The sequence below is a fragment of the Eumetopias jubatus genome, unplaced genomic scaffold, assembly GCF_037043125.1.
Source record: "Eumetopias jubatus isolate StellerSeaLion01/CBP00866 unplaced genomic scaffold, mEumJub1_p1.0 scaffold_10, whole genome shotgun sequence".
In the NCBI taxonomy this organism is placed as follows: domain Eukaryota; kingdom Metazoa; phylum Chordata; class Mammalia; order Carnivora; family Otariidae; genus Eumetopias; species Eumetopias jubatus.
Genome location: NW_028274816.1, coordinates 62276096 through 62288344, shown reverse-complemented (window position 1 = coordinate 62288344; position 12249 = coordinate 62276096). Strand labels below are relative to the sequence as shown.

Below are 12249 nucleotides of genomic sequence, written 5' to 3'. Positions count from 1 at the left end.
TCCAGGGCAGGGATGGGGTGAAAGGGGACTCGGAGCAGAAGAGGGGAGGAGGCTGCGGCCACCGGAGGGAGGGAAGGAGAGAGGGAGGGAGGGAGGGAAGCGCCTGCCAGAGGCGCCCTGGACCGGGAAGAAGCAGCAGGCCGTGGCTGGACGCCTTGCCAGAAGGAAGAGAGGCTGCCTGCCGAGGAGGCAGCAGGGGACAGGAGCGGGGGCAGGGAGGGGGCTGGCCGGCAGCTGAGTTCTGAGGAGGAGGGGGGTGGCGGTGGGGAGGGAGGGTGTCCAACTGCAAACTCCCACGGGGAGCCAGGGAGCCGCCAGGCCAGGCGCCCTGCAGTGCTTAGAGATGCTGAGGGGAGGGTGGGCGGGCTGCAGGAAAGGGACCGGACAGGGGCATGCACGGGCAGCCAACCTCTGCCTCCTCTGTCCAGCCAGGGGACATGGTGAGACCAGGGTGGAGCGGAGGGAGCGTGCATTCAAACCAGCAGCAAGACGGCTTACAGCCAGACACCAGGAAGGACTTCCTGATTGGGAAAGGAGATGGAGGAAGCCCTCTTGGTTGGCCCTGGTGGGGCTGAACGCAAACCCTTCAGGCCTCCAGCTGAGGGAGCACTGGGTGAACCCCAGGGAAACTGGAGTGGGGGGGGCCAGGCGGACTAAGCGCTGAGTCCTGGGTGAGGGTGGGGGACTCCACACACACACACACACACACTCACTCACTCATTCCCCCCCGCCCCCCACTCTGCACCAGGCAGCTGTGAGGTGGAAAAAATTCGGTAATGGGGAGCGTGAGTCAGAGGGCTGGCAGGGAGCGGGGCTGCCGTGAGCTCATTGCCTCCCCTTCTCCCTGTCCAGCACCCCCAGCAATAATTAATGGAAGGAAAAGCCAGACAGAAGGGGGAGGGAGGCTCAGAGACAGACTGGAAAAGACATCAGAGAGAGAGAGAGAGAGAGAGAGAGAGAGAGAGAGAGAGAGAGACGGCCGCACAGCAGTTTCAGGCTTTATTAACAATCGGGTGTAAAAAACCAGATGGGTCTGGCCGCCCCTCTTGGCCCACCTTCCGGGGAGGGGCCTGGCGTGGGCAGCCCTGTGCCCACCCCACCCTTGCCAGGGCCTCTCTCTGGGCGGACTACCCTCCTCTGCAAAGGCTCTGCTCATCCCCTCCAAGCAGTCATCAAACCCCTCCCCATCCCCAAGAGGGCCTTGTCCCCATTTGGGGTGCCCCTGCCCTAAGTCCTAACCCATGGGGCTGGGCCCCCTCTCCTCCTCCCCACATCTCTCTCCCGGGCTCAGGCCTGGAGCACAAACGGTGCAACCTTTGCAGACAGACTGAGGAGATTTCTCAGTGCAGACAAAATCTGGGGCGGGGAGCTGGACAGGTTGACCTCTGTGAAAAGTTCAAACACTACAGACAGACATCAGCCTGCAGTGGGGTGTCTTGCCCTCTGCAGGCCTGCCTCCGGGCCCCAGGCAGGCTGGGGATTCCCAGAGGGAGAACCCGTATACAGTAGTCGCTCACTTAAGTGCTCTCCCTCCTGCCAGGGTCCGGAGTCACAGGTCCTTGCTGAACTCCCTCACGAGGGTGTAGCCCATGCAGCCCCAGCTCCCCGCAGCCTGGTAGCCACACCCCTCCAGCATCCCCGCCACGCCCCATGCTGCCACAGCCACTGGGACCACAAGCCGGGCCCGGGGCTCCCCCATGCCTCCCGCCCAGGCCCGCGCCCGGGATTCGGCGAAGGCCAGCAACCGCCTGCCCACACCTCGGCGGCGGTGCCATCGAGAGACGGAGAGGCGGGTGACCCGGGCGCCGTCCCCAGCGTTGGAGCCTGGGGCCAGGGCCAGGACGCCACACACGTCACCCGAGCTGCGCACTGCCACCCAGGGGCCCCCCAGGCCGCCTGGAGGAGGCAGTGAGCCCCATCGGGCCCGCAGGCCCAGCTTCATGGCGGCCACCGCCAGGAACACGGGCAGGAGGAGGGCCAGGGCGAAGGAGGCCAGGACAAAGCGCAGGCCGCTGCTGGCTGCTGCGAGGAGGAGCAGGGCCGGCGGCCGGGTCAGGGCGTGGAGGGCCACGCGGTTCTCCGTGTCCTTCACACCAGCCTGCGGGCAGAAGGAGCCGTCAGAGCCGGGGGCCTGGGCCTTCCAGCACATAGGGCCCCCGTGCCATCAGACGTCGGGGAGAGGGGAGGGGGTGGGCCCAGGCAGGGGCGGAGAGGTGGGAGCTCCCAGAGGAGAAGGGAAGGCGGTGTGATGGGGCTTGCGGCCAAGGAACAGGCAGGGGACAGGACCAGTCTGCTCTAGGCTCCAGTAAGCAAACGTCCAGCACACTGGGCCGTGAGCGAGTGAGGGAATTAGGAGCTGTGCCGCACACCCGATCCAGGGGAGCTGCAGGGAAGGCTGACGCCACAACAGGACAGAGGACTGGCCCAGTTCAGAGTAGGCGCATGCTCTGGACACCAGGAGGTGGCACTGGGGGGCGGGGGAGACGCAGCGCCAGGCTGCGGCCCAAGGGCTCTGCTGAAAGAGTGCTGGGGAGGAGGCTGGTGCAGGGGGGCGGGCTGAAGTCTGCAGAGGAGGGAGGGAGCTGGTGCCACGCTCATCGCACAGCCCTCCGGCTATTAAAACTTTTATTTTTAGTAATCTCTACATCCAAAGTGGGGCTTGAACTCACGACCCCGCCGTCAAGACTAACCAGCCACGAGCCCCTAAAACCTTCCTGACCCTAGGGGTAGGAACAAGGCACTAGGAAAAGAAGGGACCGAGCCAGAAAGCCTGTTAGGAGGAAAAGATCAGGTTCCAGGAGTCCGGGCTGGCTCAGGCAGGTGGCTGGAGCCGCTCACGACGTGGTCCCGCCTGCTCTCACCTTCAGCATCTCCAGCACCAGGGGTTTCTCGTCTTCCCTCATCTCCCGCACTGACAGGTGGCCGGGGGCCATGGCAGCCCCCAGGCTCCCGCGCCCCGGAAGGCAGCAGGAGTGCACCTGGTGGAAACAAGCAGGCCAGCGTCAGTGAAGGGCACCTCTCGTCCCCACAGCGCCCCAGACATGGGGACCAGCAGCAGCATGGTCCAGATGGGGACACCGGGAACGCTCGGGTCCCCCGAGCGAGGTCCCAGGCAAGACGGGATTCACCCTCCACCCGCGACCTTTCTAAAATCTCCCGGACCCCCCCGCTCCGCCCGCCGCGGTGGTCAGCGAGTTCCCCCTAAAACCCCTGCGGACGCCAGCACCGTGCAACCCGGGGTTCCCTCCCAGGCTCCGGGGCTGCCCTGGGGAGTCAGCGGAACTCCCACCCAACAGCCAGGGCATGGACCACGCTCCCGGCCCCCCAGGCGTCCCCGACCCCCGTCGCAGGAGCAGGCACCGCAGGAACCTCGGCAGGTCGCTTCAATCCTTCCACCAGGTGTGGGGGCAGCAGGGTCGGGAAGGGGTCGCCTGCGGAAGTGACGTCGCACCGCGCACGGAGGGGGGCGGGGTCCGCACCCTGCCTTAGCAACGGTTGCCAAGCGTCCTGGCTGGGGTGGGCGGGTGGCAGGACTCCGGGCGCGGGTCGGGGAGGGACCGGAGCAAGGAGCAGCGACCCCGCCAGGGTTGGGGTAGAGGGAGGAGACGCCAGCCGACGCGGGACGGGGCGGGGCCGGAGGGGATGCGGACGGCTGGGCGGGGCAGAACGGTCCTTAGCCGAGCCGCAGGGGAGAAGCGCACGTTCGCTTCCTGACCTTCCCTGGTTGCTAAGCAAGCTGAGAGGCGGGTGGGGGGCGGTGATGGGAGCGCATCAGTTCTCATTGGCTTGGGGGGCCTTCGCGGGAGGGGCCGTATCCTGGGCTCACTAGTTCCCAAACTCCCGACCCCAGGAACCTCCACCCCAACCCACCTGGGCTCTCTGTCAGGCACCTTCGGGATAAGGATTCCCACCCACCCATTTTTCAGATGCGGGGAGAGGTGGGGTGACTGAGCGCACAAGTGGCAGAACCAGGATTCTGGATCCCAGCTCCTCCCCACTACAGTGACCCCCGTAGCCCTTTTTTAAGGATAAACAGAACCTCACGTAGGAGAAGTGGCTGGCCCCAAACCGCAAAGTCAGTCACCTGAGAGCCAGGAAGCAAGAGATACAAGACTCCAAGCTCCCAAGCGGTGGCTATGGCCATGACATTCCCCCCACCCCAGCCGCCCCCAAGAAAACAAAACACGGGAGAGGAGATTCTGGTCTTTATTAGCAAGCCCAGCCGGCAGCTCCCCTCCCCCCACCCCCCAGCCCAGCCCAAGCAGTGAGTCCGGGTCTCCGTGTCGGGCAGAAGAGAACCCGGTGGTTCTACTCAAAATGTGTGCACCAGCTGGACTGCGGGCAGAGTCTGGACAATCTGGATGGAGGGCAGGCCCTGCGGGGTCATGCCTCCAGGTGCAGCGCCAGTGGGCACCACTTGTACCATCTGGGAGGGGGGAGCCGTGGTGATGCCCACTGGGGCAGAGGCTTGGCCAGGTGGTGGTGGGGTCAGTAGCTGCAGCGTGGCAGTGCCTCCCCCACCGCTGCTATTCTCGAGCAGTTCCGCGGCTGGCGCACTGCGGATAATGAGCAGTTTCTGTCCCGGTGGGCCTGGGGCAGGAGGCTCCGCCAGCCCAGGGGGTAGGGTCTCCACCTCCTGCACACACAGCTGGGTCTGCTCCCCATCTGCCCCGCTCAGCACCAGGACGCTCTGCAACCCCTCGTCTGTCTGCAGCGTCTCAAACAGCACATCCTGGACAACACCAGTACTGGCCTCACCATCACCTGGCTCCCCCGGGCCAGGACCCGCCAGCAGCTCCTCAGCTGTACCACTCTGAACCACCAGCAGATTGGGGGCCTCAGTGGTCACAGCTCCCCCACTGGGATTGGACAGCTGGCCTGCCACAGGCTGGAGCTGGACGGTGGTCACTTCCTGAGCCGGCTGGAGCTGGACGGTGGTCACCTCCTGGGCCGGCTGGAGCTGAACAGTGGTCACTTCGGGGGCTGGCCGGAGGGGCTGGAGCTGGACCCCACCCACTTCCTGTGCCCCTGCCTCCCCACTCCCTACATTCTGTAGAACAATGAGGCTCTGCCCTCCCCCGCTGGCCCCTGCGTTGCCCCCTCCCTGAACCCCCAGTCCCCCAGGACCTGGCAGCCACACTACTCCAGGCCCCTGACCAGATTTCCCTGCTGCCCGTGGGCCCTGCCTTCCGCGGCTGCCCCCAGCACCAGTACTGGAGGAGGGTAGTAGGATGAGCTTGGGGGGAGCCGGTGGGGGCGGGGGCGTAGGGGGTTGGACGCTGCTGGGGATAAGCTGGAGGCCCTGGGCGGTCTGCACCAGGAGAAAAGTCTGGGAGTTGGGGGCTGCCTGGCCTGGGGGCGGGGCCGGGGTCGGGCCCCCTGCCACCTCGAGGGAGAGCGTGGCCTGGAGGTGCGGGAGAACGTGGACGTCTTGGGTGGCGGATGGGGCTGGCGCGGCAGCCAGCGGGGCAGGGGGCTGGGAGCCGGCGGTGGGGGCTGCGGGGCAGGCAGCCGTGGGGGCGGGGGCGTGCGTCCTCAGGTGCCGCTGCAGGTAGGCCGCCATGACAAAGCTGCGGCCGCAGATCGGGCAGGCGAAGGGGCGCTCGGCCGAGTGAGTGCGCTGGTGCAGCAGCAGGTTGGACGAGTGCGTGAAGGTCTTGGGGCAGAGCGGGCAGCGGAAGGGCCGCTCGCCCGTGTGCACGCGCTGGTGCTGCCGCAGGTTGGAGGTCTGCGCGAAGCTCTTGCCGCACACGCCGCAGGCGTGGGGGCGCTCGCCCGTGTGCACGTGCCGGTGGCGCCGCAGGCACGACGTGTTCCGGAAGGCCTTGCCGCACTCCCCGCAGGCGTAGGGCCGCTCGCCCGAGTGCAGCCGCAGGTGGTACTGGTAGTGCGAGGACCACTTGAAGGTGAGGCCGCACTGGCCGCACGTGAAGGCCCGCAGGCCCGTGTGCACGCGCTGGTGGATGGCCAGCAGCGACGAGCGCTTGAAGGCCTTGCCGCACTCGCCGCACTGGTAGGGCCGCTCGCCCGTGTGGTCCCGCAGGTGGTAGCGCAGCCCCGAGGAGCCCTTGAAGGCCTTGCCGCACTCGGCGCATTTGTAGGGCCGCTCGGCACAAGCCGGCGCAGGCGCGGGCGGGGCGGGGGCTGCTGGGGCCAGGGGCTCCTGCGGACAGGTGACCTCGGCGGCCTCCGCCTGCGGGGGCGGGCGCCCTGCCGCCGCCTCTTCCACGTGGCACTGCTGGTGCGCCAGGAGGCTGGCCAGCTGCGGGAAGGCGCCGTCACAGCTGCCACAGCGGAACGCCTGCCCGCCGGCCGCCCCGTGGTTGTGCTGGTGGCGAGAGAGGCCGGCCACCGTCCGGAAGGACTTCCCGCACGGGAGGCAGGCGAAGCCCGGGGCGGCGGCGGCCGGCGGGGGCTGCGGCGGCGGGGCCGGCGGGGACTGGGAGGGCGGCGGGGCGGGGTCCGCCTTGGGCGCCGTGGTGGCGTGCCCGTCCCGGGGCGGGGTGGCTGCCTCGGGCCCGGGGCAGGGCTGGTGCTCGAGGAGCAGCTCCTCGCTGCCGAAGCCCAACTCGCAGCCCTCGCAGCGGTACACCAGCTCCACCGTGGTCTCCGCGGCGGCCAGGAAGAGCTCGGGCACCACGGGCGGGGGCGCGGGCGGCGGCGGCGGCGGCGGCGCGGGCGCGTGCAGGTAGGCGTCCGACACCAAGACCTTGGCGCTGGGCTCGTGCTGCGGCGGGGCGGGGGCGGCGGCGGCGGCGGCGGCGCCGTGCGTGCGCTGGTGCAGCAGCAGGTTGGACGAGTGCGTGAAGGTCTTGGGGCAGAGCGGGCAGCGGAAGGGCCGCTCGCCCGTGTGCACGCGCTGGTGCTGCCGCAGGTTGGTGCTCTGCGTGAAGCTCTTGCCGCACACGCCGCAGGTGTAGGGCCGCTCGCCCGTGTGCACGTGCCGGTGGCGCCGCAGGCTGGACGAGTTCTTGAAGGCCTTGGGGCAGTCGGGGCACGGGTAGGGCCGCTCGCCCGTGTGCTGCCGCAGGTGGTACTGGTAGTGCGAGGACCACTTGAAGGCCAGGCCGCACTGGCCGCACGTGAAGGCCCGCAGGCCCGTGTGCACGCTGCGGTGTATCTGCAGTAGCGAGGAGCGCTTGAAGGCCTTGGGGCAGTCAGGGCACTGGTAGGGCCGCTCGCCCGTGTGGCCCCGCTGGTGGTAGAGCAGGGCGGACGAGCCCTTGAAGGCCTTGGGGCAGTCGGGGCACTTGTAGGGCCGCTCGCCCGTGTGCGTGCGCTGGTGGTGGAGGAGCCGGGATGACCACCGGAACGACTTGCCGCACTCCCCACACTCATACTGGGCTGTCGGGGCAGGGGCTGCGGGGCCGGGCTTCTCCCCAGGCCCCTCGGTGGTAGAGGCCGGCGCCATGTCTGCGTGGGAGCCGACCATCACACCTGGCGGGGGATTCCGGGTCAGGGGAAGGCAGGAGCTCACCCAAACACCCCACCTTCTCAACCTGGACATACATCTTTGCCCTTGAAGAGGCAGAGGATACCTCCCCAGCCCCCCTCCACCCACGGGATAGAGAGACTCCCTTAGGATCAGGGCCCCCAGTGGTCCAGGTCTGCCCCAATGCAAGGCTTTAGGTGCTGAAACAGAAAGTTCTGGCAAACTGGGACGAGTGCTCACCAGCCACAGATGCTGCCCATCCCCTCCAGGAGGCTACACAAGTCTGAGAAGGCTGTGCGTGGTCTTTAGGAGGTCGAGCACTTCCCTCAGGACTAAGCTCCTTCCCTCTACAGATAGGTACCGCCCTGGAAGAAGGCTGGGGGTCTCTCTAGCACCCTGGCTTCTGATCCTGGACCCTTCTCCCTCTAAAGTCTCATCTTCCATCCTGCCTCAACACCAGCTCCCATTGCCGCTATAACTAAAGCCCTGTGTGCATTCCACTCTCCACCCCCCCCCCCACATCCTGCTTGCCTACTCCCTCTTGTGTATTAATCAGAGATCCCTAACCTCCACCAGACCCATTATAGCACTGCACCCTCCACCCCATCCACATCCTCACTTCCTGCCTGGCTACAGTCTCCCCCCCCCTTTTTTTTTTAATTTTTAATTTTAAGATTTTATTTTAATTTTTAAAGATATATTTATTTATTTGAGAGAGAGAGCACAAGCAGGAGGGGCAGAGGGAGAGGGAGAGAGAATCTCAAGCAGAGTCCGCGCTGAGCATGGGGCCTGATGCGGGGCTCCATCTCATGACCCTGAGATCACGACCTGAGCTGAAACCAAGAGTCGGCTACTCAACCGACTGTGCCAGCCAGGCGCCCCAAGATTTTATTTTTTAAGTAATCTCCACGCCCAATGTGGGGCTTGAACTCACAACTCCGTGATCAAGAGTTGCGCTCTACCGACTGAGCCAGCCAGGCGCCCTTGGATTCAGTCTCCCTTTGCACTCACACCCATGCATCTCAAAGTTCCCTGCACTGCTCACACTGCACTTCTCTAGTCCATTCACCGCACACACACCCCCACTCAACAGGTGGTACTGGACATATTTCTGTTCCCCTCAAACCTCTCTCCTTTCCCCTCCTCCCCTTAGCAGGTGACCCTGCCATTGATCTTGTCACTGAGAACAGAAAAGCAATCAGAAGAGAACATTCCCATGTTCTAACTACTGTAGCAGTGATTCTCAACGAAAGCAATCAACTCTCACATCCCAGGGGACATCTGGCAATTGTGGGACTGTCCAGTTGTCAACTGGAGGGGCTAGTGCTCCTGGCATCTAGTGAGGGGAGACCAGGGATGCTGCTCGACACTCTACAGTGCACAGGACAACCCTCCACAGCACAGAATGATCCAGTCCAAAACACCAGTAGTGCTGAGGCTGAGAATTCCTATACTACCCCTCCCCCTTGCCTGCCTCAGCCCATGGACTCTGACTTCCCACCTACAACTTTTCTTTATCTCCTGGACTATTTCAGTGTACCCACAAGCTGCATCTCCCATCTTAAAAAAAAACAAACAGCAAAACCTTTCATCCCGCCCCCCCCCCCCCCAGCTATGGCCTTATGTCTCTCCACCCCCTTTGCAGCAAAGCAACTCAAAGTGCTGTCAATACATGCTTTTTCCTGGGGCACCTGGGTGGCTCAGTTGGTTAAGCGTCTGCCTTCAGCTCCAGTCATGATCTCAGGGTCCTGTGATCAAGCCCCACGTCGGGCTCTCTGCTCAGCGGGGAGTCACCTTCTCTCTCTCTTTCTCTCAAATTAAAAAAATACATGCTTTTTCCCATCCCAAACCCCATCACTCAGATCCTCCCCCTGACTCTACTCCTGGCCTCCCTGGTACTAAATTGCATGGTCTCTGTTCAATCCCCAAGGGTCCCTCCCTCCTTAAGCCATTCTCCTCACCTTGGGGCACTGGTTCCTTTTCATCTCCGACTTGTGAATTTAGGAGAGCCCAGGGCTCTGCCGACCCTTGGTCCTCTTCCTCATCCACACTCTCTCCCAGGGAACCCCCACTCACTCTCAGGATTTCAGTCTATAAGTGGGATGACTCCAAAATGTATCTCTATTTGACACCCTCTCCTTTGAACTCTAACCCCCTGCTACAGTATGCCATATGGATGCTTAACAGACAACTCAAATTTAACATGCCCCAAATCTAACTTGGTGGGGTTTTTTTCACTCCTGCTTGCTCCCTTCTTCACCCACAGTCTCCATCCCTGAAAACTGCTCGGTCCTTCCTCAGGTGTCGCCTCTTTCTCTCAGCACCTATGCCCAATCCAGCAGGTTCTCCTGTCTCAGAAGGAACATATCCAGAATCTGGCCACTTCTCTCCTGAGGCCCCCATTGCCACCTTTGTCCAGGGCCTTCCTCCTGGGCAGCTGCAACAGCCTCCTAAAACAGATCTCCATGTTTCCACCCCTACTCCTCCTACCCCCCAGGATGCGCCCAACACAGAGGCTGCGCGGAACTTGCCAAAGGCCTCTACAGCTCCCATTTCAGAGAAGACAAATCTCTTACAGGAGCCTACAGACTCCCCATGCCATGGCTTCCTCCCCTCCCTGACCTCCGGCTAGCCTCTCTGACTCTCACACCATCCAGTCACCACCTGGAGCCTCACACAGGCCCCTGCCAGGGACCCCCCCCCCCCTTCCTGCCAGTGTGCTTGCTGACATTTCACCTCGGGGAGACATTCCCTGCACCAGACCTCAATTTGCAACCCCTTCCAACACTCCCCGTTCTCTATAGTACTTATCACCTCCTAACCTGCTTCTGATCAGGGTGTCCCAACCTCAGCACTGTTGAGATGTGGGGCTGACCAGCGCCGAGGGGCCTGTCCCGAGTACTATGGGGTGTTTAGCAGCATCCCTAGCCCTCTACCCACTAAATTTAGTGGCATCTTATTCACTGTCGCGCTCCAGCGCCTAAAACAACGTCTGGCACAGAGCGAGCACTGAGAAAACATATTCTGAATGAAAAAAGGCCGGGCACCTCCTTTGGACAGGCTATAAAGATTCCCTTTAATAAGATGAGCATCCTCTTTAAAATGTAGGGAAGTCCTTTTAAGAAAAGCTGCCCGTGCCTTTCGGAAGACCGAGCATGCCTTAAACAAGAGGCGTCCGCCCCCTGCAAGAGCCGGGCCCATCTTGCCCAATGAAGAGCATCCCCTTCGAAAGGCCGGACCACACCCTTCCATCAGACCCGACTTCCCCTTTAAGAGGCTTCTCCCACCGCACACCAATGTCCACCTTTGTTGAGCTAAGCTAGTGGAGTCTTGGAAGCCACCAGGACTCAGAAGCTATTCCTTCGATGTCTGGGACACTGTCCGTGACCTTTCACAAGATAACCCATCCTTAGAGGATAAAAAGCGGGAAGCTGCGGGCAACTACAGAACCTCACCCAACGCTCCAAAAGCAGCCCCTTGCCCTTTAAGAGGGCGGAGCCGGCCTAGCGGACAAAAGTCGGAGGTGAAGTAGCGCCCTTCCCTTTAAGGCATCCCTTCCGGTTTCACGCTCGCCGTTTCCCCAACGTCTCCGCCCTCCGGTCCCTCCCCCCACCCCTCCGGTCTCTCACCTGCGGCCCCGACCGGGGGAATGAGCGGGGGAGACCTAGGGCCTTCCCGCGGGGGCCGACGGGAAGACGGGGCCCCGGCAGCGGCGGGACAGGAGTGGGGGCCTGGGAGGGGGGCGGGGGCGCGCTCCCTCCCAACAGCCCCCGGCGCGAGGCACCCAACCTTTATCGGTCGCCTCTTGCGCACACAAACCCCGACGTCGCCGTTGGCGCGTCACGACGCCACGTGCGCCGAGGCCCCGCCCCGCCCCTCCCGTTGGCCTGCGGCGGTCGCTCGTTCCCCGGCGTACGCGGCGCACGGCATCGTGGGAGTTGTAGTTCTTCCCCGACCTCCGGCTGCCTGGTCGTTTTGGCGGTAGCGGAAGTCAGCACAAGGCCAGGGAAAGCCAGTCGTGTACCTGGGGTGGGTGGCTTGTTCCCCCTTTCGACTGTCGATTCTCCCTCTCTGTCATAAAATCCCTCTGCAGCAGCGCGGTTTCCGAACGGCCTAGCCAACCAGGGGCGTGGGCCTTCCTGGCCTGGGCCCCACGCCCAGGCCCTGGTCTCCTAATTTCCCCATCGGGGAAACTGAGGCCCGCGAAGCTTCCTGCCCCCCAGAGGTCCCACGCGCTCGCGGTTCCCAGGCGTCTGCTGCGTGCCCGCGTTGTGGTTGTGCAGGAGCTTGCGCCCCGCTATGCCTTCTCCTTCGTGGCTTGGGGGCTTAGGGAACCACTGAGTTGTCGGGGATCCCCTGTCCCCCTTTCCACCTCAGCCCAGGACCGCTTCAGCCTTTGAGCCATACTGGCTAATGAAGGGCATCCAACACAGTTCCTCAACCATGGCACTAGTAACGTCTGGGCCAGATCGTTCTTTGTTGTGAGGGCCATCCTGTGCCTTGTAGGGGGGTCAGCAGCCTCTCTGTGCCTGGCCTCCACCTTCTCTCCCCCACATGTCCCCTCACTGCTCCAAGGCAAGCCCCCTCAGCCTGAGGGCTGTTTATCAGACCAAAAGGCCCTTCTGCTCCTACCCCACACCTCCTCAACTCCTGTGGGAAAGCCCGCGGTGCTAGGTGGGGTCCCATTACATGCTCAGCAGCACTCAGCCGTGGTTCATGACACAGGGCATCCAAGCGTCCACAACAACCAGCAAGGGGGCCTGATCAGAAGCAAGCAGTACTCTTCGTTGAATGAGCCTCCCAGGCAGTTTCCCAAG

At 63.5% G+C, this 12249-nt stretch overlaps 2 protein-coding genes across 4 annotated transcripts; both read right to left on the bottom strand.

Annotated features, from left to right (window-relative positions):
* Positions 1-1001: 1001 nt before the first annotated feature.
* Positions 1002-3581, bottom strand: NAT14 (N-acetyltransferase 14 (putative)). 3 transcript variants are annotated; one of them, XM_028095087.2, is made up of 3 exons: positions 3480-3581; positions 2862-2978; positions 1002-2098 (listed from the first exon to the last, which is right to left on the bottom strand). In XM_028095087.2, the coding sequence occupies exons 2-3, from the start codon at positions 2931-2933 to the stop codon at positions 1550-1552; spliced, it is 621 nt and encodes a 206-aa protein (XP_027950888.1). In that variant the 5' UTR covers positions 2934-2978; positions 3480-3581; the 3' UTR covers positions 1002-1549. The 3 variants fall into 3 exon arrangements, with proteins under 3 accessions (XP_027950888.1, XP_027950887.1, XP_027950886.1); XM_028095086.2 differs by lacking the exon at positions 3480-3581 and adding an exon at positions 3340-3473; XM_028095085.2 differs by lacking the exon at positions 3480-3581 and adding an exon at positions 3370-3473.
* Positions 3582-4252: 671 nt separating this feature from the next.
* ZNF628 (zinc finger protein 628) lies at positions 4253-11142 on the bottom strand. Its single transcript, XM_028095114.2, has 2 exons — positions 11062-11142; positions 4253-7437 (listed from the first exon to the last, which is right to left on the bottom strand). Exon 2 carries the CDS (start codon positions 7430-7432, stop codon positions 4313-4315), a length of 3120 nt encoding a protein of 1039 aa, XP_027950915.1. The 5' UTR covers positions 7433-7437; positions 11062-11142; the 3' UTR covers positions 4253-4312.
* Positions 11143-12249: the final 1107 nt, after the last annotated feature.